Genomic DNA, 25,397 nt, shown 5'->3' on the forward strand with positions numbered 1-25,397 from the left:
TTTAACCCGGTTTCGAGCAAACTTACATTTTTAAAGGGTTATTATTATAAATTCTTAAATAGTCACATTTTAAACCTTGAACTTTAATTATTTACATTTCTCAACATTTATTTTGTTTAAAGACCTTCAAGACAACCTTTCTAAATTCAAGACTTCTTTTCTTTTTAGGCATTGTGCGTTAAACTCGTCGTTCCGACAAATCTCCAAATTATCATCTTTCAAGTTTACCACTTGAATGTGAGTACTTCATACCCCATTTTCCATCTTTTATTTTGGGGGTGACATTTCATACTTATTCAACAAAATGCTTTATATTTGAATCTTAAACCACAAATGTAGTTGTATACTTTACCTAAATAATTGCTCGATTTGGTGTTCTATGCTTATATGCCTATGTGTTTATCGCTTTTGGTTGGTGGAACTATAAAATCCTAGACTATTTGGCATCCCCTTATAGCAAGGTGTCGTTAACGTAATGCAATTAACGATAACTATAAAATCCTAGACTATTTGGCATCCTCTTATAGCTAGGTGTCGCTAATGTGTTTAGCGATATCTATTTATCCAAATTACCACTTTTATTTATCGTTTCGTATGTAAGTATTGTGGCTATCTTTATTATATACTAATATGATTAAACTTATGAATTGCTCACCGACCTTTGTGTTGACAAACTTTATTTTATGAAATGTTGCAGGTTTGCATCTTGGTTGATTTATGATTGTGAAGAAAACGACATCAAAGACCTTAGGATATTAGTAAAAATGAATAATATCAATTTGCCATATTTTGTTTATGGTTATTTTATGGATAATTGTTATGTGACATTTTCGATGTTATGAAATGAAATGAGTTTATTAAATACTGTCACTTTAATTAGTGTCATGTGCGTATGGATAATCGTTACACCTCGGCATGTTCCGCCGTCTTTGATCGGGGTGTGACAGTTACTATCTTGAAAACGGTATATATCCGTAATGGTTAAACTAGCAAAAAACTTTGCATACCTACAATACCATAAATAGTGTTGGATATTAAACAAAACGAGGCTAAACGAAAAGAATGTCGAGCAAGCCTTTAGTGTCAGACTGCCCTCCAAGCTCAATGGACAATTATACAATATTTAACATGAGCTTGGAGGTTTAGTGTAGCGAGTGTCCGACTGCCCTATTGTATAAGTTAAATAACAAGACAAGTTAAGTTTGGCAAGTGGATTTAGGGGGGGGGGGGGGGGGGGAATTTGAGTTGATGGGTCTTTCAATATATATATTTTTTAAATTTATATATATATATATTTGGTATTGTAATATAAATCACTATGAAATAATAAAATATTTTTCGTTTTCAATCAACTTATAAAGGTGTCCTTAAAAGACATATTGCAAATGCTTCATCACATAACATCTTTTTAGATCAACCTTCAGCAATATTATGAAGACAGTTATACAATACCGCCTTTATTGTCCGACCGCCCTCGAAGCTCCAAGCTTATGTATAGATGCATTATGAATTTATGATTCATAATATGGTGGTAGATGATGAAGCTATGTCATATATAATTAGTTGGGTGAAAGGTTCAAAAGTTTACGTGAATGCATAGCTTATCATAACTTTTGATTTAATTTATTATAGATATGTAATATATGACGAAGCTAGTCATATATTTTGATATTGAACATTTTGTTTTTATTCTCATATCTACATCAACACTTGCCCATGGCAAGACCACACCGACAAGGATATAGGGTACCCGCGAATAAGACCTTCAACGACTTTTGAAAATTGATGCATACGTATTTAATCGTTGAAAAATTGGATTTTATTATTCTTATCTTTTTGCAGTAAGGCAATAATAGTCTATTAGAATTATTTTTTTTTGAACGACCAACAAACATAAAATGCCTAGGTATTCTATACAGGGTGACCCAATGACAAAAGGCCACCGTCAGTTGGCCCAACCCAGCCTTACAGAGCCCTTAAGCGCCTCCAAGTTATCTCCAATTCTAGGGAAAACCCACCGCTCGAAGGCTCACAGGTGATAAAACCCGGATGCCCTCAGGATCGAACTGAAAATCACGAAGATCTAGTCTTCCTTCATAGAGCTACCCATATCCCCCCCCCCAAAGTGTTGTAAGTGAGAATTGAATGTGAGTCTCTATTGAGAAACCCAAACCCCCAACCACTGCACCACATTGAATGCGAGTATATTATTATTATTATTATCCAAATTTACTTATATGATTATGATAACAGCCATATCTAACTGTTTCATGATTATGTTTACATGGTGTAAATCTAATTGCAATATAATATGCAATTCAAAGACTAAAAGTCTACCTATAAAAACAAATTTAAAAACATAATTGTTACATAAGCCTATGGATTGCATGTAATTTTCAACGGAGGAGAATTAATACGGAAAATTCTTAAAATAGCTCATCTAGAAAATGAGTTTTTAACTTTGTCTCTCTAAATTCAAGTTTTCAGTTTTGTCCCATAGTTATCTTGTCGCTCACAACGTGTTAGGGAATACCGATGACCTGTTACTAAACGAACCGGAGAACGACACGTGGCCGGAATAGGTCATCGACGATGTGTTTCCGCGGCCATTTTATCGATGACGATATTTTATATCACGACGTCAACGCCGGGCTGCCATATCTGACACCCGTGTTCACATCACCGGCGACGGCTTGCCGGATGTCATGGCCGGCGACTTGTTGACAAAACATAGAGTTGAAGATGCATTTCCGGTGCTAATGTAGAGCCGAAGATGCATTTCTAGTGCCAACGCAGGGTTGAAGACGCGTTTCCTGTACTAACGTATGGTAGACCTAACAACTTCCGTCTGGCCCATCTTCGAATTAAAACTCCCGCCATCCTTTCAACTTCCATCTGGCCCATCTTTTATCACTTAACCAAATTTGCCAAATTTAATTAAGTGATAGAAGATGGGCCAGATGAAAGTTGAAATGCTGGCAGGAGTTTTAATTCGGAGCAAATTTAATTAAGTGATAGAAGATGGGCCAGATGAAAGTTGAAAGGTTGGCAGGGGTTTTAATTCGGAGATGGGCCTGATGGAAGTTGTTAGGTTTAAAAGATAACGCATCGTCTACCCTATGTTAGTACAGGAAACACGTCTTCAACCCTGCATTAGCCAATAATAGTCTATTAGAATTATAATCGATCAACTTAAAAAATGTGAGATGATGATTATTATTATTATTGTCCAATTTTACTTATATGATTATGATTTTTTTTAACCATATCTAACTGTTTCATGATTATGTTTACAAATTACATGGTGTAAATCTAATTGCAATATAATATGCAATTCAAAGACTAGAGTCTACCTACAAAAACAAATTTAAAAACATATAAATATATAATTGTTGTTTCATAAACTGTGGATTGCATGTAATTTTCAACGGAGGAAAATTAATATGTGGTTTGGATACCATATCTTGCACAGTAAAGTGGACAAAACTGGTGGGCAAAAAATCAATTTGATCCAGACGTAAGATGGTGGAATCAGTGACCACGGGCTCCACAGTATTATTCTCTGGGACCCACCACCATCTGTAGCCTTGTACTGTAGTGTTGCGTCATTTTGAATTTCTCCCATTATATTAATGTTTCCGTTAAAAATATTGTTTTTATATTTCATAAATAGACGTATTGTACAAGTTAAATAACAAGACAAGTTAAGTTTGGCTTGTGGATTTTAGGATGGGCAAAAAATTTGAGATGATGGGTCTTTCAATATGTTTTTTTTTTGGTAAATTTATATATTTCGTATTATAATACAAATTACTATAAAAGAATAAAATACTTTTCGTTTTCAATCAACTTATAAAGGTGTCCTTAACGGGACATATTGCAAATCCTTCATCACATAACATCTTTTTGGATGTACAAAAGTACAATAGACCAACTTTCAGCAATAATATGAAGTTAATTACATAATAGTTCTTATTACTTGACCTTAGTACTCTAGTCATTACGATCAAAATATATAAAACTATATATGTCGTTTTCATTTTGTAACAAACTGATTTCTAATACTAACCTCCGTTAGAACTGACTAAAGAAAAAAAAAAGTTTTGTCAAGTTAGACAGCTACGATCCTAAGGGCGGGAATGGTGAACTTAGTATTATGTGGGAGTGGAAGAAAAATGGAAAGGATTTAATTCCGAGGTTGTGGATGCCATGGAAATGGAGCAAATGTGGTGGTGACTATTAGACTATGGACTGTTTGACAATATTATTCTGAACTATTAAGAGACCTAACTGATTAACTGAGTTGATCATCATGTGTAAGAAATTTACCCACTAAAAGGCTCAATGAGCCACTTAAATGTGGCTTTAAGTAAACACATATAGATATAGTCTCTTAATGAAATGATTAGGAGACTACTAACAGTCCCTAACTAACCGCTTCAGGTTGCTATACACACATTGTATTATTATTATTATTATTATTACTACAACTATAACTTAAAACTACCGTGCCACAATGTGTTGCTAGATATCTAGAATGATAAAAAATAAAGAAGCAAAATAATTATTTTTTTAATCTAATTCATAACAAAAGGATGCCTGCCAAAACAGGGGCTATAGTGCCATGCATGTCTTCTTTTATATTACACGTTTTTGTTAATTAATCAAATATGATATACATTACTAAATTAATAAAATGAAAGACCTGTTAAAGTATTACTAATCTTTAAAATAGCCCATTGGAACCTTGAATAGCCAACAGTTTATAACAACACCTGAAACCAAACCAAACCAAACCAATCATAATGAATCTGTATGAGAATGCATGGTAGACCAATTCCTATTGGAGAAGTTCTTCATCAAAAGAAGGAATGGCACAAGAAATTGAAATACTTATACCAATGTTATTTTGTCCAAGAGGACCAAGACAACACTATTCGCTTACAACGGTGACTGAAGTCACGGACCCAGTACATTCGAGGTGACCGTGCTCAATATTCACAAAACTTTTCAGACAAAATCACGAATATTTACTCTAGTAAATGAAAAAACAACAGTGACTGGAGTTGTCGTGGTTCATCTTATATTTCTCCCTTGTGACTACGTACTCTTCATGGTCAACATGATATCAAACATTAAAAATAATATTGCATTCATTAACAATACAAAATTTCACTCGTAAGATTGGAAAACGGAGTATTGTAGGCTTGAGGCATCTCATTCTAGTAGGTCGCGTTATCATAGAGATCAAGGAGGTTTTGGCCGTTTCTTAATACGACATGAGCGGTGGCAAATTAGGTGGCAGATTAGCCGATTGGTATGATTTGATTTCACTTACGGTAATATGCAAATTTTAATGGAAATGATCAATGCCCTAATGCTAAATAGAAAATCAGCTTAAAAACTTTAGAGGTCCAAACCGTTGTTTTGTTTGCTTTTGGCTTGGGCCGCCCCTACATGGCACTCCTGGGCTATTTTGGGGTGCCCGGGTAGGGCCGGACACTCAGATGGACTACGTGAGAGAAGGAGAACATCTTAACTTATGCTTTCTCACGGTTAAAGAGGTAATTCGAACAAGTGGTAACATAACTAGGTTTTTCTAAACACCTATTAAAGATCGCACGTTTTGTGCAATCTACCTATCCGTCAACGTGGAGTGTTCTGAATCACCAACTACAATTCAATACAAAGTTATTAAGAAAAAAAAACATTTAATAGAAGGTTAGAAACGTCGTTCCGAACATACAGTGTTGGTCCTAATATTGGTCTTGTCTTATCGTCACATGTTACAAAATTTGTAACAAGAAAAGGACTCGTAAATATTAAATCTAGTGAAAATTCGTATATTGTACAGCTGGCATATAAAGTTGTACAGTTAAACATCTTAGTCAATGTCTTTTGAAAGTTTGAGAATGTACGATTGCATTCATCAATGCTCCAAATTCCACATCACAGCTTCTGCTTAAGCACAAGATAGTAATTTTTTGTATTATTTTCTAAATATATTATAGGTTTTAATTCGTTATTTTGATTATAATAAAATATTAGTTGTAGGGTACCAGAATGGTTTGGATGTTTCGTTGCTGGCTTTCATTAATGCCGAGATAAATACGGGTTCATATTCTGAATTTTGTCAGATTTTAAAACCGTATATAACTCATTTTCAATGGACCACGTTATTTTATTTTATATATATTTTTATATTTTTTATACTAGAATTAATATTTACGCTTATATTATATTTTAATAATGTATTAATGTTGTACAAGTACTTGTACCCACTGGTTGCAACGAAGCATGTTAAATGCATTACATGCTCGAAAAGCTAGCGTGTATTGCGACGAGTACGCGACAAAAAGTCGGCCAATATCAGTTCCATGTGTTACACTAAAAGTATTGTGACAACAAAAGTGTATTACCAAAGTTGAATGGAGCAAAAGTAAAGATGTAAGGGTAAAAATAATATTAACAAAGTTGATGAGCTAAAAAGTAAAATATGTTAAACAAATGTTGAGGGGCCAAAAAGTATATATATGAAACTTGTGTGACAATTCAAATCGTGGGTTGCGATTAGCACGTGACGGGAAATCGATCGGTGTGGGTTCAATTCATAAGGGCAAAAGTTACGTGGCAAAAGTTTCATCACCAAAGTTTAGTAGCCAACAAAATAAATATGCAAAACATGGAAAACAAAAGTTGATGGGCAAAAAACGTATAAAGTGAAACTTAAATTTGAAGGACCAAAACATATATATGTGAAACTTAAAGTTAAGGACTGAAAGTGTATATTTGCCAAATCACAGTGGCAAAACTCTTCGAAATTAATATGATTATGTAAACAAAAAATGATATTAAAACAATGTTAAAAGTGAATTTGTTGTAACTATCTAGATTGAAAGTAGAGATACTATGCACACATATAAAAGTTTAATTGGTTTATCTCATGAATAGTAAAACTTGCGAGATATTAACCATTTGGATTTTAATATATATATATATATATATATATATAATGGTGTACAATATATTTAGAAAAATAAAAACTTTGATATTACCTGTCCGGTACTATTTATATTTTAACACAGGAGTCAAATTTCATTTGAATCAATATTAAGTTATCTAAAGTGACTGATCATATTATTATTGGTTTACTCGACTATATAAGAATAGCAAATGATCTAATATGAAATTTGAATTTTTTGTGTTTTAAATTTATTACAGACGGGTTCATGGCAATTTTCAAAATTCTCATGTCAACTTGTTGCAACAACAAATAAGTGGCCAAGGATGGTTTTGAGTTTTGACAACTCCGGATCTTGATAGCTTGAATGGTTCCTACAAAGACAAACAACCGTTAGCTTGCTGTAGGAGATTGTCTCATGCGATCAACCTCCGACGTGATAGTAAGTTAATATGTTTTTTTGAATGTGATAACAGAGAAAGTGTAAGTATAGAGACTGAGTAGGAGTGCTAGAATTGGGATGAGAATACCTAAACCTTAGTCCTTTTTATAGTGGGAAGTTACTGCTCACCTAATATTATGAAGCGTCCAAGCGTTAACGTCGATAAGATGAAGTGTTTACTTGCTTTGACTTAGGTGATTGGGCTACCCGTCATCAAGTCCTTTAGTTAAGTGGGTCTTGTTTGAGCCTGCATGCTTAAATTTATACGTGTTATATTTAAATGTGTTTATGTAATAACTTAAACAAAGTGGGTACTTATGGCAACCTTTAAAAAAATAAAAGAGCAACAACAATCGAGTATTATAATTAAAAAACTCGATTCTTGACGCCGAATATTTATAAATACCTGAAAAAAGTGCATGTTCAACTTGTTTTAAAATACTTGGACTAAAACTCAAATGGGTCATTGTCCGTTTATATAATCGAGTTTTAAATTTTTATATAGTCTTTTTATTTAGAGGCAACAATAATTAAAAAATTGTTATATACTAAAATTTTCATAGGCAATGGTTCAAATTTTAAAATACCAATAGGTTCAATCGCTAAAAACTATTGGGTTCATTCGAAAATATTGTACTATACGTTTAACTGCAGAGACACGGTAAAGGTTGGTGTGCGAAACCGACACCCAATGCCTTGCTCCACCCCTGTCATCAATCTTCAATTAGTGTCCTTTCATAAGTTTCTCACTTAGAAAAGAGACATGATTAATACATTCAAGAGAAAGAGTATTATTTGGAATGTAATGCTAAAGTCAAATACAAAGTCAACTGGAGTTATGGGTTGATGTCGATGTGCTCGATAACAACTGGATGCCGGTAGAAACCAGTATTGATAAAGAATAAAGATTTAGTATTGACAAAATATGCTAGCCTATAATGTTTTAGGTGATACATTCTCTTTATCTTTTAGTTTATGTTTTAACCGTTAAAGAACTTAGGGGGTGTTTGGTACAGAGAATGGAATTGTAGAGAAATGGAATAGAGAAATGGAATTGCAGAGAAAGGGAATTGGTCTGGAGAATGAGAATTGACTGTTCTGTTTGGTAGTACACAGAGATTTCAGTAGAGAAATATAGCTGAGAATCATTTCTCTTGTTTGGTACATAGAAAATAAACAGAGAATTATATCAACTTTATCATTAGCACAAGTATTTTTTTCATAACAAATATTTATTAAAAAATAAAAAACATATAAAAAGATGCATAAATTCCAACCAAAATATGCATTAGTTTTTAAGCAAAAAACATCAACCATAGTTAAAACCAATTCACATACAAAACATACTTCAACCATACACAACTATCCCATTGAACCATCGGTATACAACTCGACCATCTCAATTTTCTCTTCTATTGTCAACGCAAGAAAAGAACGTCCTAGATCCACATCTTTACCAATCAAATGAGCTGCTTTGAACCGTTTTTTAGTAGTGATACCTGGTAAAGCTTTCAACTCATCACTAACCTTTTCATAGATTGCACGAGCCTCCATACCTTCTTTGCTAAGTTGTTCACCCACCATCTCCCCAAATCGAAGCAAAACTTCCTTGATATCTTTGCAAGACTCTCGATATATCTCATCTGCATCCGTGCTTCTAGTGACCTGGCGCATCATAGTCAACTCTTGAACCCATGTTGTCATACAACCATGCTTTTATTTTCCCATCAGTTGCAGTTGAGAATATAAACTGCACGGTTTCTTTAAAATGTGGACATACAGAATAAACAGGTGCTTCATGACCCTTAAATGTGTATTGTTCGAAACCCGTAACTGCATTCCAAACTTTTATTAATCTATCGTCACCGCAAGTCACAATGCAAAGTTGTTTGTTTGGATAAGAAAACGCGAGATCATTCACACTGCCAACATGAGCATCGATCTGTATATAATATGGAACATAATAAATGCATTAATATATACATAATGATGGCAACCGCCTAAAGAGCTAAAAATTAAAAGGTGAAGACAATATAAACCTCCAAGTGGTTTCTGACATCATCGCCGCCATGATACGAGTATATCTGCACAATGTGCTTTGAGTACGCAACACCTGTATCAACGTTCATTATTGTTAACTTTGAACTTTAATGACAAAAGATATAAAACTATTAAAAAGTTAATAATATACCAAAAAGGGTTCCATCAGGGCTCCAAGTTACACGATTGATTAATGCAGTATAGTCGCTGGTCAAAGCGGCCTACAATAAAGAGCCAATGCTCGACGTATAAACAAAATAATAAAAATTATAATTTAATAAAGAATAAACACATCACAGCAAACTGTGTTCATTTAGTTAAACGAACAAACATGAACAATTATGTTCTTTAGTTTACATTTGTTTAAGTTTGTTTGTTAACGTGGAAGTTCATTCGTTAATATTTCCATATATGTTCAGTCATGTTCATTCGTGAACCTTTCGTTATCCTGTTAACGTACAAACATAAACAAACACGAACATGTTTATTTTCTTAATGAGCGAAGACAAACAAGAAAACCACATTCGTTTAACTGTTCGTGTTCGATCGTTTGTTGTGTTAAAGTTAAGCGAACAAACACAAGCGTGCTCCCTTCGTGCTTGTTCGGTTCATTTACAAGGCTACCTGCAAAGGCGTTGAAAAGACGCTAAGATCCCAAACTTTAAAATTCTTATGAGCAAGTTTTTCTCTGCTACCAAGTTCCCATATCATGATATCCCCAGTATTTGTTCCAACTGCAATTAGTGAAAAAAGACAGACATTAATGACATAATACACAATTAATAAAAAGTAATTTAGAGTAAACGAGAGCCAACCAAGAAGCAGAATCTGCTGTACTGGATGAAAATCCATACTCTTAACCACGGAGCCTTGATTAAGTGTCATCACCACAGTTTTTGGTAAATCATCTGACGAGTATGAACTTTGACCATGGTGACTTTGACCACTGTAACCAACAGGCAAGATATTTACACGCATATGATTAACCTGCTAACAACACACAAATGCCATCAGAACCTGGTAATATTTAATGTCAAGACTACTCAATTTTTTATAAAAGAAAATGACATACTTCATCAGAAATACCAAATGCCCTTGTTCTTTTTAATACATGTTCTGAGTCAGCTGTTTGATAATCTACAGCAGGATTGTTCGTTGGCGGAGTCCTAGGGCGCTTTTGCATAGCTGTTATACCTTACATTAAGATAACATGTACCACTAATTCATTATATAGAAAAACAACCTTAAATCACATCAAATGTAAGCGAATAAAGTATGTACCCGAATTATTTGGTGAATTGAAACCAAGAGGACCAGCAGAAGCCGAGGGATGAGAAACAGTTGGTGGATTAGCCATCCAACCAGCAAACACGATAACAATCGACATCAGCAGCTGAGTTTGGATCGAGGTTTAGGTCTGGTCGAGCATAAGAAAGTCGAAAAAATGAAAGTTTCATAACTAGGATCGTTGGAACAGCAGGGAGAGGCGTGAGAGAGTGAGGCTGAGAAATGAAACCCTAGAAATCCAATTCTCCGCTTTTTTTAGAGAAACAAAATCAGAGAAATGGAAATGGTTTATTTCCATTTCTCACATCTTTCTTTCATAAACAAACAAGAGAATTCTTTCCAATTCCATTTCTCACCCCTCAAATCCCTCTACCAAACACCCCCTTAAGATTAGTTAAATGGACTTTTAAGTTGTGAGTGGAGAATGTTTTAAGACTATGTGCAGCGGATGAGTTATAAAATGGGGATGATTTTTGGCATGTGACGCCTAGTTAGAAAATGAAAGATTTTTGGTTTAGGGTGTAGTGGTGTTTTAGTCCAACATATAATATAAGAATAATATTCAAAGAAACAACCAAGCGACAAATTCTCGTCCCTCGCCCCCCCCCTCTCAGTCGCCCCTTTTATCGCCCCGTCGGGGGGGGGGGGGTTCCTCCAAAAATTCACCCAAAATCGCCCCATTTATAGCACCACTACACACAGCTTAAGCGACCTTTCTTAAAACTCATATTGTAGTTCTTATTAAGAACATAATTATTGAAATATTTCAATTCATTTCAACTTTTGACATCTTAGTTCTTCAACAAATTGACGTTGTTTTTCTTGTTGGGTTTATGGAAGCTCGATTTAATTATTGGACCCGTATTAGAAGACAATTAAAGTGGTACCGAATTGAAGACGTGGGTTAGCCCTCTCCTTTTTACTTCTTTTATTTTAGCCCCATAATTATTTTTCTTGAGGATTAAATAGTAATCAGTAAACACTAGTCTTGCATTATAAATATTAGGATGTGTATGGGTCGGTTAAGGGTGGTTTTGAGCCAAACCCATAACCATAACCAATATGTTGGTTAATGGATAACCATAACCAACCCGTTATGACGGTTTTGGTTAATCGGTTTTGTAGGTTATAGTGAGTCAGTTATGGGTCGGTTAACCGTAACTTAAACAATGTAATTGAGCCTAAAAGTTTGGTAACAATTATTACAAAAAAAAATGATATGACATAATCTTAAGGTATGTAATCCATAATACTAATACCAAATATTCAAAAAAGAATGACATTATATAATCCAACAATGAAATTCAACTTAATTTGATAATAAACGTTGAACCAAAAACATCAAAATGATATAATCCCAAAACATGTTTGGTGGAAGTTAATCCCAAACATATTAAACATATTGTAGGTTAAATAAACACGTGGATTTGGTTATAGCGGTTTTGGAACTATCTTTAACCAAAATCGACCCGTATTTGACGGTTTTTAAAACTCCATTAAATTGACCCACCGGTTATGTCGGTTAAAATCGGTTCGGTTATGTTGGTTATGGTTCGATTTAACAGTTATGCGGTTAAGTTGCTCACCGCTAATAAATATGACATCTTCTACTTCTTGTTGCTCATCACGAAAGCCTAGAACAATAATACTCTATTCTATTTGTAGCTCATAGACGTTGATCAACTTATACCAAACCACTTAAATTATGGTTTTCTTGACCAAGATTTTTAGTTGAAAACATGCTTTCTTAGGGGCACACAAACCTTTTTAAACGAAAAACATGAAACAAATTACAACTTGCATGATTAATATTATACAAAGACAATATGATTGATATGAATGCAACCTAAAGATATAATATTAACAACAACAACTTTATAATGTAATGATTAAGTTGAAAAAATACGGAATAATAATCTTATTCGTGTAGAAGGTAAATGCAAAGGCAATAAAGGAAGGTGGCAAAAACTTCCACCAAATCAAAGTCGTGATTCGTGCTAGATAGAGAAAGAAGAAGCAGCTGCTGGTCTGGTTTACCTTCATCACAAATTTAGTCAAATAGACCTGACCCTACGGACCGTCCAATGAACTCTTATTTGTGTAAGATGACCCCACTTGTGACAGGTTTGAAAAAGGTCCCCAAATATAAATATAAAAAGAAATGGATATGTTTGTTAATTTGTGTTATATAATATTAAGAAAGTAATAAAGGTGTTTCACCGACGCAATTATCATGGGCGCGCTCTACCCACTGGTTTATTAGCTAAATGGCAATTGACGCATACAATATGTCCAGTCGCTCCTTGTGGATTTTCATAACCATGCTGTGCAGAAATGGGATATGCATTTGAAATAGAGGGCGTCAGTGGGATATTTCTAGCTAAGGTCATGGCCGGAGAAGATGATGTAGGAGATGGTGGTTGTGGTTGAAGAAGGGAAAGCGGGATGATGAAGTAGTAAGGATGGGAAGGAATATGATATACGAAACATTTGAGACGAGTAATGGGTCGGGTTGGGTTGATTTTATCTTTTTGAGAGCCTAAAGAGCATAATAATACTGGAGTACTTTTCATAAGAAAATTTGTTTTCAATACTGTGACTCCTATGTCATCTATGCGTATGTATAATTATAGACTACAAACTCTATCACTGAGCAATCTCTAAATCAAATTTATCTACATATAATTTGTTACTATATAGAATTTTGGGGTCCTACGAAGGTGAGTGTCTAAGACTATTCACGTTCATAAACCAACCCAAACCAATTTTTATTATAAAATTAATTTATCTTTCTTTCACTTACCTAACCTAACCAAACTTTTCACATTCATTAGCAACCCAACATTCACTACTTTTTATTAAATAAATAAAATTTATAATTGTTGTTTTTTTATTAAAAGTGACTAAAAATATAAAAAATAATCTCTTTATGTAAAATAAAAATATATATTTAATTTGAAATTATAAAAAAAAATAAAAAGTTCGGTAATTATTAATATTTATTTTATATTAAAAAGTATATTTTTAAACAAACTCTGTTTTTTATAAAATTTATACCGATATGTCCACACACAAAAAAAAGGCTGAACAAGACTATGTTTTTTGATTTTTTTTAAACTTAATCATTAAAAGTTACTAGAAAAAATCAAGATTAGAGCTAAAATTAATTAGTGTGTAAATAAACTAAAAATATGTCCATTAAGGTGGTGACATGTGACAAACCCAAAAATTGCAAAGTATTTTGGTGCACCAAACCGTTTTTGTCATATATTTTTGCTTTTTTATTTTATATTTTAATTCAAATAGTGAGATAAACATATATTGAATTTGCCAATGAAAATGGTCTAAAGTCGTCTATAGCCTCTCTATTTCACTACCCCTTGAGTCACTACTAGGGAGGGATATTTGGGTACTAGACCGAATATGAAATTAGTTTTAAAAGCTTTCATATGCATGAGAATGATGAGTATGGATGCTTATTTATCCGAACCATACCATAAACATTTTCTTTTATTCTCCACTTTCATGTTGATTTAAATGATAGAAATCTAATATTAGATTTTTTGCTTTTTAACTTCTACTTTAATAATAAAATTATACAAATATTAAAGTGACCAAAGATGTATTTGTAAATCTCAATTGGTAGCACACAAGAATGTCGTTTAAAAAAAACTCAATTGGTATAAAACTAGCTTGATAAATGTTGTTTAGAATCGACTATGTAACAAACACATAATTTATTTTATGTTTTTAAAAATGCCATCTCACTGAACACATTAAAAAACCAGACATAATCACCGGAATAACTTATAGGCAATTATCTCAAACACCATAATTGAACAAAAGATAATAATAGATATACGATAGCGGCCATTAAATTATAAAATAAAATATTTGTAGGTTTTAATTCGCAAGTTGATAAGCTAATAGATTATCCAAGTCAATAGGTGCATAAAATCTTAGTTATTCATTTAATACATCATACACTCAGTAAACTCAGCCATACAAAAAATATGTTTTCGTTTACACATCTCATGTAATGGACCTTAATATATTTGCATGAACCCTTTTAGACAAGTTTAATATATTTGCAAATAAAAATTATACTTATGGTAGTTTGAATGATTAAACTATAACAAACCGACAACGGTACATTGAATAGAGTATTAATAAAATTAAGAAAACTGACAAGTCGAATGGTTAACAAGTCTAGGGTCGCCTGTAGTTTCGCCTGAGTAGTTGAGTTAAAAAGTTCTTTCGTGAAAAATATATTGTTATTTAATGAACAAGGACGTGACAATGAGATATATTCGTGAATAAAACCTTTTTTTTCGAACTATCATTTAATACACCCTTAGAAAAGTTATTTATAATGTAGAAATATAAAATCGAAACTAAATGTTAAAAGTAGAAATTACGATGAGCACACTTAAACACAGTAAACTGAGCCATAAAAAAAGCATGTTTTCGACTTTCGTTTACACATCTCATGTAATATGGACCTTAATATACTTGCATGAACCCTTTTAGACGATCTTTATTATATTTGCACATATATAACAATATAACAATTTTACTTATGGTAGTTTGAATGATTAAACTATAACCAACCGACAACATTGAATACGAGTATTAATAAAATTAAGAAAATTGACAAGCCGAATGGTAAAGGAGTCTAGGGTCGTCTGTAGTTTCGTCTTGAATAGTTGAGTTAAAAAGTTCTTTCGTGAATAATTTTTTGTTATTTAATGAAGAAGGATGTGACAATGACATATATTCGTGATTTCATCTTTTGTTTTGTTAGCAAGAGTAGATTCATATTTAAGACAAGTTTTTAAAATATTGCCATGTGTTACAGATGGAAAAGGCATAGTCAAAGTTGTAACATCAACTTTTGTAACTTTTGTCTCTATCAAAGATATGAGAAATCTTATATAGGAATTAGGAAATCAAATTTTATCTATTTACTATTTATAGCGCATGTTTGGTAGTTTATTAAAAAGAAAGAGACAAGCATGATTCTAAGTTAGATATCTTTCACGATGAAGTCTACATATTAAGTTCATTAAATAAAATATTTAGCAACAAAAAACACATCTTAGAGAGATGCGCATAGTTTGGTTTCAAGTACGGATGAGATCGGTACCTGAACCGGTACCGACTCGTCCCGGTCCTGAAAATCGCAAATTTTTGGTACCAGTACTGGTACTGAAATCTTCGGTTCGGTATCGATACCGGGGCTGTACCGGTACCATAGATAAAAAAATCGGGAAATATCAATACCGGTACTGGTATCGAATTTGCTTATCCCTAGTTTCAACTGAATATACTGAGTAGCGGTTTTGACAATTAAACTAATTTAAGATGTACAACAAATATATAGCTTTTGAATCATTTTAATCTAATTTAAAATTATTGGTAATGGTAATATTTGATTTTTTTTTTAATCTGGATCTTTAGAACATAACCGATAACATATTTACAAGCTTACGTGAACGGTGAACCCAACCCGAGTTCACGACCAATTTATTACAGGATCTTATGAAAAACTTTTAGTAGGTGTGGCCATGTGGGCCAAACTTAGGCCCATCAGAGTGTAATCAGGCCCTCAATAGTTTACGACCAATTTATTACTGGATCTTATGAAAAAGTTTTAGTAGGTGTGGCCATGTGGGCCAAACTTAGGCCCATCAGAGTGTAATCAGGCCCTCAATTGTTTACGACCAATTTATTACTGGATCTTATGAAAAACCTTTTTGTAGGTTCGGCCGTGTCGGCCAACTTAGGCCTATTAAACCTCCTCAATATTTCTTTCATAATGACATAATACCCGTCAATTTTGAGTTTCATTAGTTTGATTCTAATTTTCATAATATTATAAGTTTGTTTATATCCTCATTATATCTCACTTTAAACTTATTTCTCTAAAAAATTTACAACCTATTACACGTTTATCTAAAACCACCAATTTGTTTACAAAATATATTTAACAGCCTTTAAACTTGTCTTTTATTGACATTTTTAGAGTGAAAAAGAAATAAAAAAAAAACTTGAAAATCGCTCGATGTTCAATCGAAAAATGCTCGATTCGATTTTGGCTCGTTTCGATTTTCGCTCGGTTCGAATTTCAGCTGTTCGGTACGGTTGTAAACGAGCCAAGCAACGAGTAAGCCTTTGCTCGATTTGGCTCGGCTCGTGAACACCCCTACAAGTAAGTGAGCCACCCTGTTTAACTAAATGGGCTAAACGTCAATTTAAACATGATCCGTTAAACTCGGGCTCTTTACGGGCTCGTATATAACTGGACCAAAAGTGGCTCAGGCTCAGCCCATTTGAGCAGATAAGGTAACCAGACATACTTGGACAGTTGGACTGTATCTAATCTCTTCAAACTCATCTTCTTCAGTTTGCTTACCAACTTGAGAAAAAAATGGCTTCTTCTTTAGCCACATATCACTCAGTTTCTTCACATAATCTGTCATCTTCTTTCCTATCATCTCCTTCATCAATCCCATTATCTTCCAGTTTAAACATTTGGTTGCAATTTGGTTGCAATAACAAGCAATTATGTTATGTAAATGTAATTCCCAGAAGCCTTACAGTCAGAGCCATGGCTCCTCCTAAACCTGGTGGAAAAGCCAAAAAAGGTACTATATTAATATGTTTGATATAGTATGTTAGTTAGAGTTTATTTTTATTATTTACTTTGCATTATTATACATTAGATAGAAATATTAGTTAAGTTTTGTTGTAATTTGATAAGGTTTTTTTTTTTGTAATTATTGTAATTATATATCTAGATATTAGGGGGTGTTTGGAATTCCTTATTTTACCTCCTTATAACTTTTAATTAAATTGATAAATAACTTTTAATTAAATTAATAAGTTACAACACTGTAACTTATCAAAATTTTCCTTTCATAATATAAATAATATAAGCAATAACAGACATCTTATTACTTTAAAAAAATTAATAAGTTATAAGTTGATGAAAATAAACAATCCCAAGCACCCCCTAGGTGTACTAAATTTGAGTTTGGATTTGGTATAAAAGGGTTCTAGTCGGTTTTTTATGAACCCGCAAGCCCGTTTAGCTAAATGGGTTGAGTTCACGGGTTGACCTGTTTAATCATTTTGTTATTTGTTTTATTTTTAAAAATGTGTTTTGTAATAAATTAAAATCGGTTTCTTATGCCAAAATTTAGTACTAAAAAGAAAGATGACATAAGCTTTTAAAATTAAAATGAAATTGTTTTATATAAATTTGTAATTTTTTGTTGTTGCAAATATGTAAATTTAAAGTATTAATAGGTGAAAAAATTAAAAATAAAAATAAAAATTTTCGGGTCAAGCATATCGTGTTCAGGTTCACGTGTCTTATGCGATTTTCTGGTTCGTGTCAAATTTCAGGGTTCGTGTCGGATTATATCCACCAACCCGTGAACGCGACCCGTTTAATAGTTGTTAGGTTCTACTGTAATTTGATTAGAATATTTCTTAATTATTTTTATTTTATCTTTGTATATATAGTTAGCTTAATAATACACATCTAACAAGTTTAATATTTTGCATACAGTGACCGGGATGATTAAGTTGGCGTTAGAAGCAGGGAAGGCTACACCGGCGCCACCAGTTGGTCCGGCGTTGGGTTCTAAAGGTGTAAACATTATGGCATTTTGTAAGGATTACAATGCCAGGACTGCTGATAAAGCCGGTTATATTATCCCCGTCGAAATCACTGTCTATGATGTCGGTTTCATCTGTCTTTCGTGTTTAGTTTTATCCGAATTTGCTGATTTCTCTGTTTACAATAAGTGTGTGGTTGTTTGAATTTACAGGATAAAAGCTTCACATTTGTGTTGAAGACTCCTCCTGCTTCAGTCTTGCTTCTTAAAGCTGCAGGTATTATTATTTTTATAATACATTAAGATACATTAAAACTTTATTAATTAAACAATTTATTAAATTTTATTAAACACTAAAATAACATATACATGATCAATTAAAAAAGTAATAGCAATTCACAAAATATACTTAGAACTTTAAAGAAGGTAATGGCATTCCACAATTATATTGTTTTGAGAATTTGGTTCAATGGTAGGTGGTAACAGGCTTGCCTTCCCTAGTAAAGATGCAGGTTTGATTCTTGCTTGGGCCAGTTTGAAGGACATCTGGGTGAATGGACGAATTAGGGCTTTAATCCTAGGTCAAACTCGACGGGTTTACGGATTCCATCCGGTTTCCACGCATCGTGGTGGGGGGGGGGGGGGGGGGTTCACACTCACGCGGCCGAGGAGTCGACCTTGGGTAGCCCCGAACAGGGCAGGCTTACACGTGAGATTATCTACCGTTCAAAATAATAATGATAACAATAACAATAACAACAACAATAATAATAATAAAGAGTTTTTTTAACAAATCAGAGCCTAAAAGTTAATTTTATAACCGTTTTGGTCCATGTTTCTAATCCAGTTAAAATTTTTAGTTAAATGAGGGGCATTTTAGTCATGGATTTTTATATTTTTAAGAAACACATTGTAAACTTTATGTAGGGGTCCACTAAAGTTACTAGCTAAATGCATAAATGTCACATTGTAAATCATTTTATATATATATAGATTATTATTATTGTAATAATGTATATAGCATATTACATATAGCCTTTGTATACTATGACTATAAACGTTTTCTCAAAGGGACAAATAGTATCACCAAGACCTGCCCATCTTGACACCTCTAGTAGCCCGCAACTATGTCGTCAGTCGTCATATGTTACACGCTACTTTCTTTCTTGTCTTAGGAGTGGAGAAAGGTTCCAAGGACCCGCAGAGGGAAAAAGTTGGGAAAGTTACAATCGAACAGTTACGTGCAATTGCAGCCGAAAAGCTACCAGATTTGAACTGCACAACCATTGAATCAGCAATGAGAATCATAGCAGGAACTGCCGCTAACATGGGCATCGATGTCGATCCTCCAGTTCTTGAACGAAAAGTCAAACAAATCCTATAATTTTCTTTTCTTGAAGCATTGATTCAGGTGTCATGATTAATGCTGCAAATATATATCTGGAATGCAAATACAATGTGTATTTTGTTGTATTATTTCAATTTTTTTGAATGGTAGTTGTATTATTTCTTTAGTTTCACATTTTGTTATGAATATATAGATGTTTTTTTTGAAAACACAATATGTAGATTGCCTAAAATTGCTTTTTATTTTTGCATATATTATACATTGGCCATCAAAGACTATTTTATGGTCAAATGGATATTGCCGTAATTAAGGCCGGCCGGGCATTGCTCCGATCGCATTCTCTCATATGGCAACTTAGTGACCAAGTTTTAAAACACCAACGGCTTCCTCAATCTTTAATTTTGGAGACAGATATAGAAATTGAGATGAAGAGGAGAAATAGACGAATACTCTACGGCTAAACGATATTCTTTGGATAATTCGTCTAATCTAAGAATAGCTATAATATGTTGTAATTATTTGTAATGTTGTAAAGTTTGCTTAACTTGTTGTATAGCTTCGTACTTTCTTCACTAACGATCCAGGTTGTACGTAGCATAGTTGATGACTTGACGTTGCATCTAAAGAATCTATTGCTGCATAGATTCCTTTGGTGGCTAATCCTCTTGATATATAGTACTACGGTAGTAGCATCTAGATGTGCAAATGTCGTAGCAGGAGTAGGGTCAGTCAAAGAATAGAGAATAAAATACGCCTAAAGTTGATTTCGTAACTTTCATTATACTACATGTGAAAAAAAAAACGAAACAAATAAAATAACTTTCAAACAATTTAAAAGAAAAACAATGTACCATCTGTGTTGATATTGTGTAAAATAATTTTTCTCTAAATGATCAAAAAGTTATTCAACTTATATGTTTTCAAAAGATATTCATGACATACAATATAGTTGAAGTTGATGAAATAAGGTTAATTCGTAATTGAGAAAATTACTGTTTGAGTCCATGTGGTTTTAAGGCGGAGGCACAATGAGTCCCTAAAAAAATTTTTGAACTGGTTGAGTCCCCGTGGTTTCAGAAACGAACCATTTGAGTCCCTGCCATTACTTAGCTTTCAGGATAAAACTTTCATTTTACTGAAACCACATGGACTCAAATTGTCTGTTTCTGAAACCCCAGGGACTCAAATTATTCGTTTTTGAAACCACTAGGGACTCAACCAGTTCAAAAAAGTTTTCAGAGACTCATATATGTCTCCACCCTAAAACCACAGGGACACAAATAGTAATTTTCTCTTTGTAATATAGCCTTTTTAATAAATAATATAAAATAATAAGTATGATCCCTTTTAACTGTGTTGATATACTAGCAAAAAATATATGACTTAAAAAGATGTATATTGATTGAATCAATTGATCGGTGAAACATTAACGATATTAATTTAATCGAATACTAAATTGACAAGGCTAGATTTAAATAAAATATATTGGATGGTGAATGGGGAAGAGACCAAGGGTTGAATTAATATATATCAATTCAAAACCTGACAACATGTTAAATTTAACATAAAGTGCAGATCAGATAAAACCTAATCAATATTCCATCCAATTGCCATGCAAATTGCACAAACACCATGAATATATATATATTTATATAAACAGCTAATTTCATTGTATACCTTTAGTAATTTATCAAAGAATCTACAAATCAAATTCAAGATCTTGAAATAAGCTTGTTAATGGACATTTTTTTAGGAACACTTGTAAATGTATATATATCTTTTAGTACTGAACTATATAAATATAAAACCAGACATCTATATTTTTTCAGTGAGACTATCCGTAATTGTATGACCCATCCTTAATCCAATATGTAAGTTAAGTTAGCATGTCGCATCAGTTTTTTTACCCAAACACATTTTTACTCCTAGCGTCACCATACTTATTCTTCTCATATGGAGCCTATTTTTAATTACTATATAAATATTTGTGTATGTGAGACAAAATTAAATTAACATTATGGATTCCGCACACTACTGCACGTAGCGAAGAACATACCCCCAAGGGCAGCCAACCCTCAGCGCTGCCCTACATGCATTCATGCGCAACATAGGTTACGGATGGGTTCCTTCGCCCTACGTTGTAGGCGATCATAGTTTTATGTTTGGAGAGTGTTTATTGCTACTTTAAAAAAATACTTCCAGAGTTAATTATTTCAACCCTATAAATTAACTAAAATTTACCTTTTGGCCATTTATAAAAACGATTTATAAAAACGACTCATATTTCTATTTTTATTGGTTAAAAACTTACTATCTTCTCTTTGGTTTATAAACACACTCATAAAATATGAAATGTACGTGAATATGAGAAATAAATAATGAGTATTCAAATTAGATGAAAACCCTTAAGTTAGGGTTGAAATGGGAAGATATGAGTTGAATGCTAGCTCTAAGGATATCTATCCAAAAACCTGTCAAAGTGCCAATAATTTACTAGAAGTAGCTTGGTAAGATAACTGAGATCCTAAAAAGAACATAAAATCTGACATGTACACCCTGGTTATCATTTAATTATTACAAGTAACAGACTCACTAGACACATGCACAGACATACACATATGTAGAACAACAGTCAATATTCTGTGCATTGTTTTCTGGGACAAACAAAATCTCACTTAACCTTTGTCTCTTTCACAAAGTCAGATCAAGAGATCCACTGCTACTACCCATTGCATGCTTTGATCTTGTAACACCACTAGAATATGAGTCACAATTTGGTGAAAACAAAGATAGAGATAAACCATTTTCATTAAAGCCATCTTTCTCCTTTTTACTGTCCGCGTGATCATCCGCCTTCGGGATCTTGATTTGTAATGAGAGATTCAAATCAAGAAGCTCGGATTCATGATCAAGATCATGCTCCTTTCTTTTAAGTATCTTTTTCTCTTGCTCTTGATCTTTGCTTGTAACATTCATGTCCATCCTAGAGTTTTTTCTTTGAATTTGATTAAGCATTGTTAAACCATCAAGATTCTTGAATAATCCCAATTGGGATTCTTCCATGTTATTGGTTGGCATGTTTTTCCAACTAGTATGATCATCTTGGCTGAAACTCGAATGACCGTTCCTGATGTTGAGAATTCTCTCCGCGGCTGAACCATAAAACGGATGTTTTAATCCGGACATGAGCGGGTTATAGTTTTGGTTCGCTTGGGGGCTCTGTAATCCATCTAGACATCTAAAAATGGAAAGATACAACATTAATTTATATTTTGTGGTGAGAAAAATTAACAAAGCTTTTCAGTTTAGATGATACCTGAAGTTATAAAGTGACCTTTGATGGTAGCTTTGGAGCATTGGAAGTTGGCTAAGGTGGAAAATTTGATGATCATCACCCTCACTAAGAAGCCCGTGTTCTTAAACAAGATGAACAATAATAAAACTTATTATTACATTCAAATGTTTGAATATGAAACCCTAAATTAAAACTTATTTTTGTACCATGAATTTGAATAACTATACCTTGATTCGGATCATCGGTCTTCTTGCTCCTATACATCTGAATGAAATAGATTCATATATAACTCAGAATTTTTAAAAAATCATATTCATCACAAAAAAAAAAAAAAAAAAAAAAAACCAAATTGATTAAATGATACCTAAATTTATATCTTTTCTTGAATAAATCAATTGCGTACCTGAAGATGGCTCTTGACATGAGAGATACTAAGGCCTTTGACATTCATTAATTGAAGAACTAATTTAGGTGTTGCTCCTACCATCAAAATAAAAGTTAAAACTTACAAAAACAAACAATAAATATTATATCAAATCACTAAATAAATAAACCAAGAACATATATTTATAAAAGTTAAGTCAATTATACTTACTTTCTTGACCTCCCAATCGATCAATAGCTTGAACAAATCGTAGATGAAGACCAGGTGTCCACCTGAGCCTTGGGTTCTTTGATCGAACATACGGTCGAACTGATCCTGTGACCGAACCACTAGCCTTCTTATGATCACTGACCTCCTCAACTGTACTGTTGCTTGATGTTGATCCATTTTTGTGGTCAACCTCTTCGGATTCATCATTGTAATCTTCTTCGGCCGGTTCAACATCATGAAAACTAGGGTTTTGATTGTTGGGATAATTATCATCTTCTTCACAAAAGTTGCTACTTCTCTTCATTTCAAAATTGGGGCTTTGATCCACCATGAAAAAAAAATCAAGAAACAGTTGTAAATATATATAGAGAGAGATGATTATATGTTTTGAGGGAGTGTGTGGTGATAAGAGATATAGACGTGGTTTTGATCTCTTTTCTCACACATACACAAAAAAGGTGAGAGGACAAGTAGTTGGAACTTATTCTGTGTAAGATCATTTATAAATAACAACTTAATTAGCTAAGCTCTAGTAAGCAAAAGTTTGCTAGAATTGGAAAGAAAAAATACCTTGCCCTAGAAAATTCGATCTCTCTCTCTCTCTCTCTCTATCTATCTATATATATATAACAATTAAGAGTTAAAAGATGTATTTATACATATAAAAAGGTAATTTGATAAAGATATAATAAGTCAAATTTATGACCCTTTAATCCTTTATTTTTGTATTAAATAAAAAGGCATGTTTATGATACTTAGAGCATCCACAACGCAAGATTTGCGGGTGTTCATCTGTTCTATATGACAACCATAAACGAGTAGCGTTGTGGTTGTTAGTCTAAGGGTGTGTTGTGGGTGCTCTTAAGTCAATCAATTCTTATTAATTGATTTTAATTAAACAACTACACATGCATGTTTTAGTAGAAATACACTAACCTAATTTAGTGTTAAGATACTGTAATTTTTAAGTAATTTTTAACTGACATTAAAAATAAGTGTAACTTTACAGAATAATAACCCGCTACCGTATGAGTTGTCGAGTTGATCCAGTCTGGATACATATAATATAGTGGGAATGAATGAAAGATTGAAATATCTATGGCATGATATAATGAAATTAAAACGGTTGCCACTTGTTAATTGTGCATGCTGTTTTGCTATAAACATGTGCGACGATTGATACATCTACTTTTCTTACGTCTTATAATTAATTTGCATGTTCATGAAATAGAAAAATGCGGTCAAGATTATCATTCGTGACGTTTATTTTTCAAAATATGTTAAGAATATAAAGACTTTATATTATGGAGCAATTTTATATATACCCCTATAAACATTGAAAATATCAAATATACCCAAACAATATCAGATATGCCCTTCTAAAATAGTTAAAGTTGGGTTTGTGTGTTTGTGTGTGATATTTTTTAACTTTGATTGGGTATATATGATATTTTCAATGCTCTCGTAAAAATATATATGAAATTGCTCCTCATGTTAGCACTTTAGCAACAATTACATAGTTATTATTTATTATTAAATTACAAAACGAGTTAAATAATGTATATTATTTTTCTTACGCCTTATAATTAATTGTGCATGTTTTTTTTGCTATAGATATGTGCCACGATAGATCTAACTACATTTCTTACTTCTTATAATTAACTTTGTATGAATCGATCCAACTACTTTTCTTACGTATTATAATTAATTTGCATGTTCATGAAAAAGAGAAATGCAGTCATGATTATCAACCGTGACGTCTATTTTCAAAAAAAAAAAAATATATTAAATCTATGAGGACTTT

The 25,397-nt window shown here is 32.8% G+C and overlaps 3 protein-coding genes across 3 annotated transcripts; 1 reads left to right on the top strand and 2 right to left on the bottom strand.

Moving 5' to 3' along the window:
• Window positions 1-9,060: 9,060 nt before the first annotated feature.
• LOC143576586 (topless-related protein 4-like) lies at window positions 9,061-10,830 on the bottom strand. The gene is made up of 7 exons (XM_077060643.1): window positions 10,725-10,830; window positions 10,516-10,637; window positions 10,259-10,430; window positions 10,068-10,177; window positions 9,595-9,664; window positions 9,443-9,516; window positions 9,061-9,345 (listed from the first exon to the last, which is right to left on the bottom strand). Exons 1-7 carry the CDS (start codon window positions 10,828-10,830, stop codon window positions 9,061-9,063), a joined length of 939 nt encoding a protein of 312 aa, XP_076916758.1.
• A 6,298-nt stretch (window positions 10,831-17,128) lies between these two features.
• Window positions 17,129-19,795, top strand: LOC143576581 (large ribosomal subunit protein uL11c-like). The gene is made up of 4 exons (XM_077060639.1): window positions 17,129-17,377; window positions 18,307-18,479; window positions 18,569-18,632; window positions 19,531-19,795. The coding sequence occupies exons 1-4, from the start codon at window positions 17,161-17,163 to the stop codon at window positions 19,737-19,739; spliced, it is 663 nt and encodes a 220-aa protein (XP_076916754.1). The 5' UTR covers window positions 17,129-17,160; the 3' UTR covers window positions 19,740-19,795.
• A 2,599-nt stretch (window positions 19,796-22,394) lies between these two features.
• Window positions 22,395-24,016, bottom strand: LOC143576587 (uncharacterized). Its single transcript, XM_077060644.1, has 5 exons — window positions 23,594-24,016; window positions 23,402-23,478; window positions 23,226-23,262; window positions 23,020-23,119; window positions 22,395-22,941 (listed from the first exon to the last, which is right to left on the bottom strand). The coding sequence occupies exons 1-5, from the start codon at window positions 23,922-23,924 to the stop codon at window positions 22,395-22,397; spliced, it is 1,092 nt and encodes a 363-aa protein (XP_076916759.1). The 5' UTR covers window positions 23,925-24,016.
• Between the last annotated feature and the right edge of the window lie 1,381 nt (window positions 24,017-25,397).

The sequence above is a fragment of the Bidens hawaiensis genome, unplaced genomic scaffold (genome assembly GCF_021521415.1).
Source record: "Bidens hawaiensis isolate Kalapana, Puna unplaced genomic scaffold, B.hawaiensis_p1.1 tig00028244_1, whole genome shotgun sequence".
NCBI lineage: Eukaryota > Viridiplantae > Streptophyta > Magnoliopsida > Asterales > Asteraceae > Bidens > Bidens hawaiensis.

Coding starts and splice junctions, on each gene's coding strand:
- LOC143576586 (XM_077060643.1), bottom strand. CDS start 10,830: ATGTCGATTGTTATCGTGTTTGCTGGTTGGATGGCTAATCCACCAACT. Junction 10,178..10,258: donor ACAGCAGATTCTGCTTCTTG/GTTGGCTCTCGT, acceptor CACTAATTGCAG/TTGGAACAAATACTGGGGAT. Junction 9,517..9,594: donor CCCTGATGGAACCCTTTTTG/GTATATTATTAA, acceptor ACGTTGATACAG/GTGTTGCGTACTCAAAGCAC.
- LOC143576581 (XM_077060639.1), top strand. CDS start 17,161: ATGGCTTCTTCTTTAGCCACATATCACTCAGTTTCTTCACATAATCTG. Junction 18,480..18,568: donor TCGAAATCACTGTCTATGAT/GTCGGTTTCATC, acceptor TTGAATTTACAG/GATAAAAGCTTCACATTTGT. Junction 18,633..19,530: donor CTTGCTTCTTAAAGCTGCAG/GTATTATTATTT, acceptor TTCTTGTCTTAG/GAGTGGAGAAAGGTTCCAAG.
- LOC143576587 (XM_077060644.1), bottom strand. CDS start 23,924: ATGGTGGATCAAAGCCCCAATTTTGAAATGAAGAGAAGTAGCAACTTT. Junction 23,479..23,593: donor TCGATTGGGAGGTCAAGAAA/GTAAGTATAATT, acceptor TTTTGATGGTAG/GAGCAACACCTAAATTAGTT. Junction 23,263..23,401: donor ATGTCAAGAGCCATCTTCAG/GTACGCAATTGA, acceptor TATTTCATTCAG/ATGTATAGGAGCAAGAAGAC.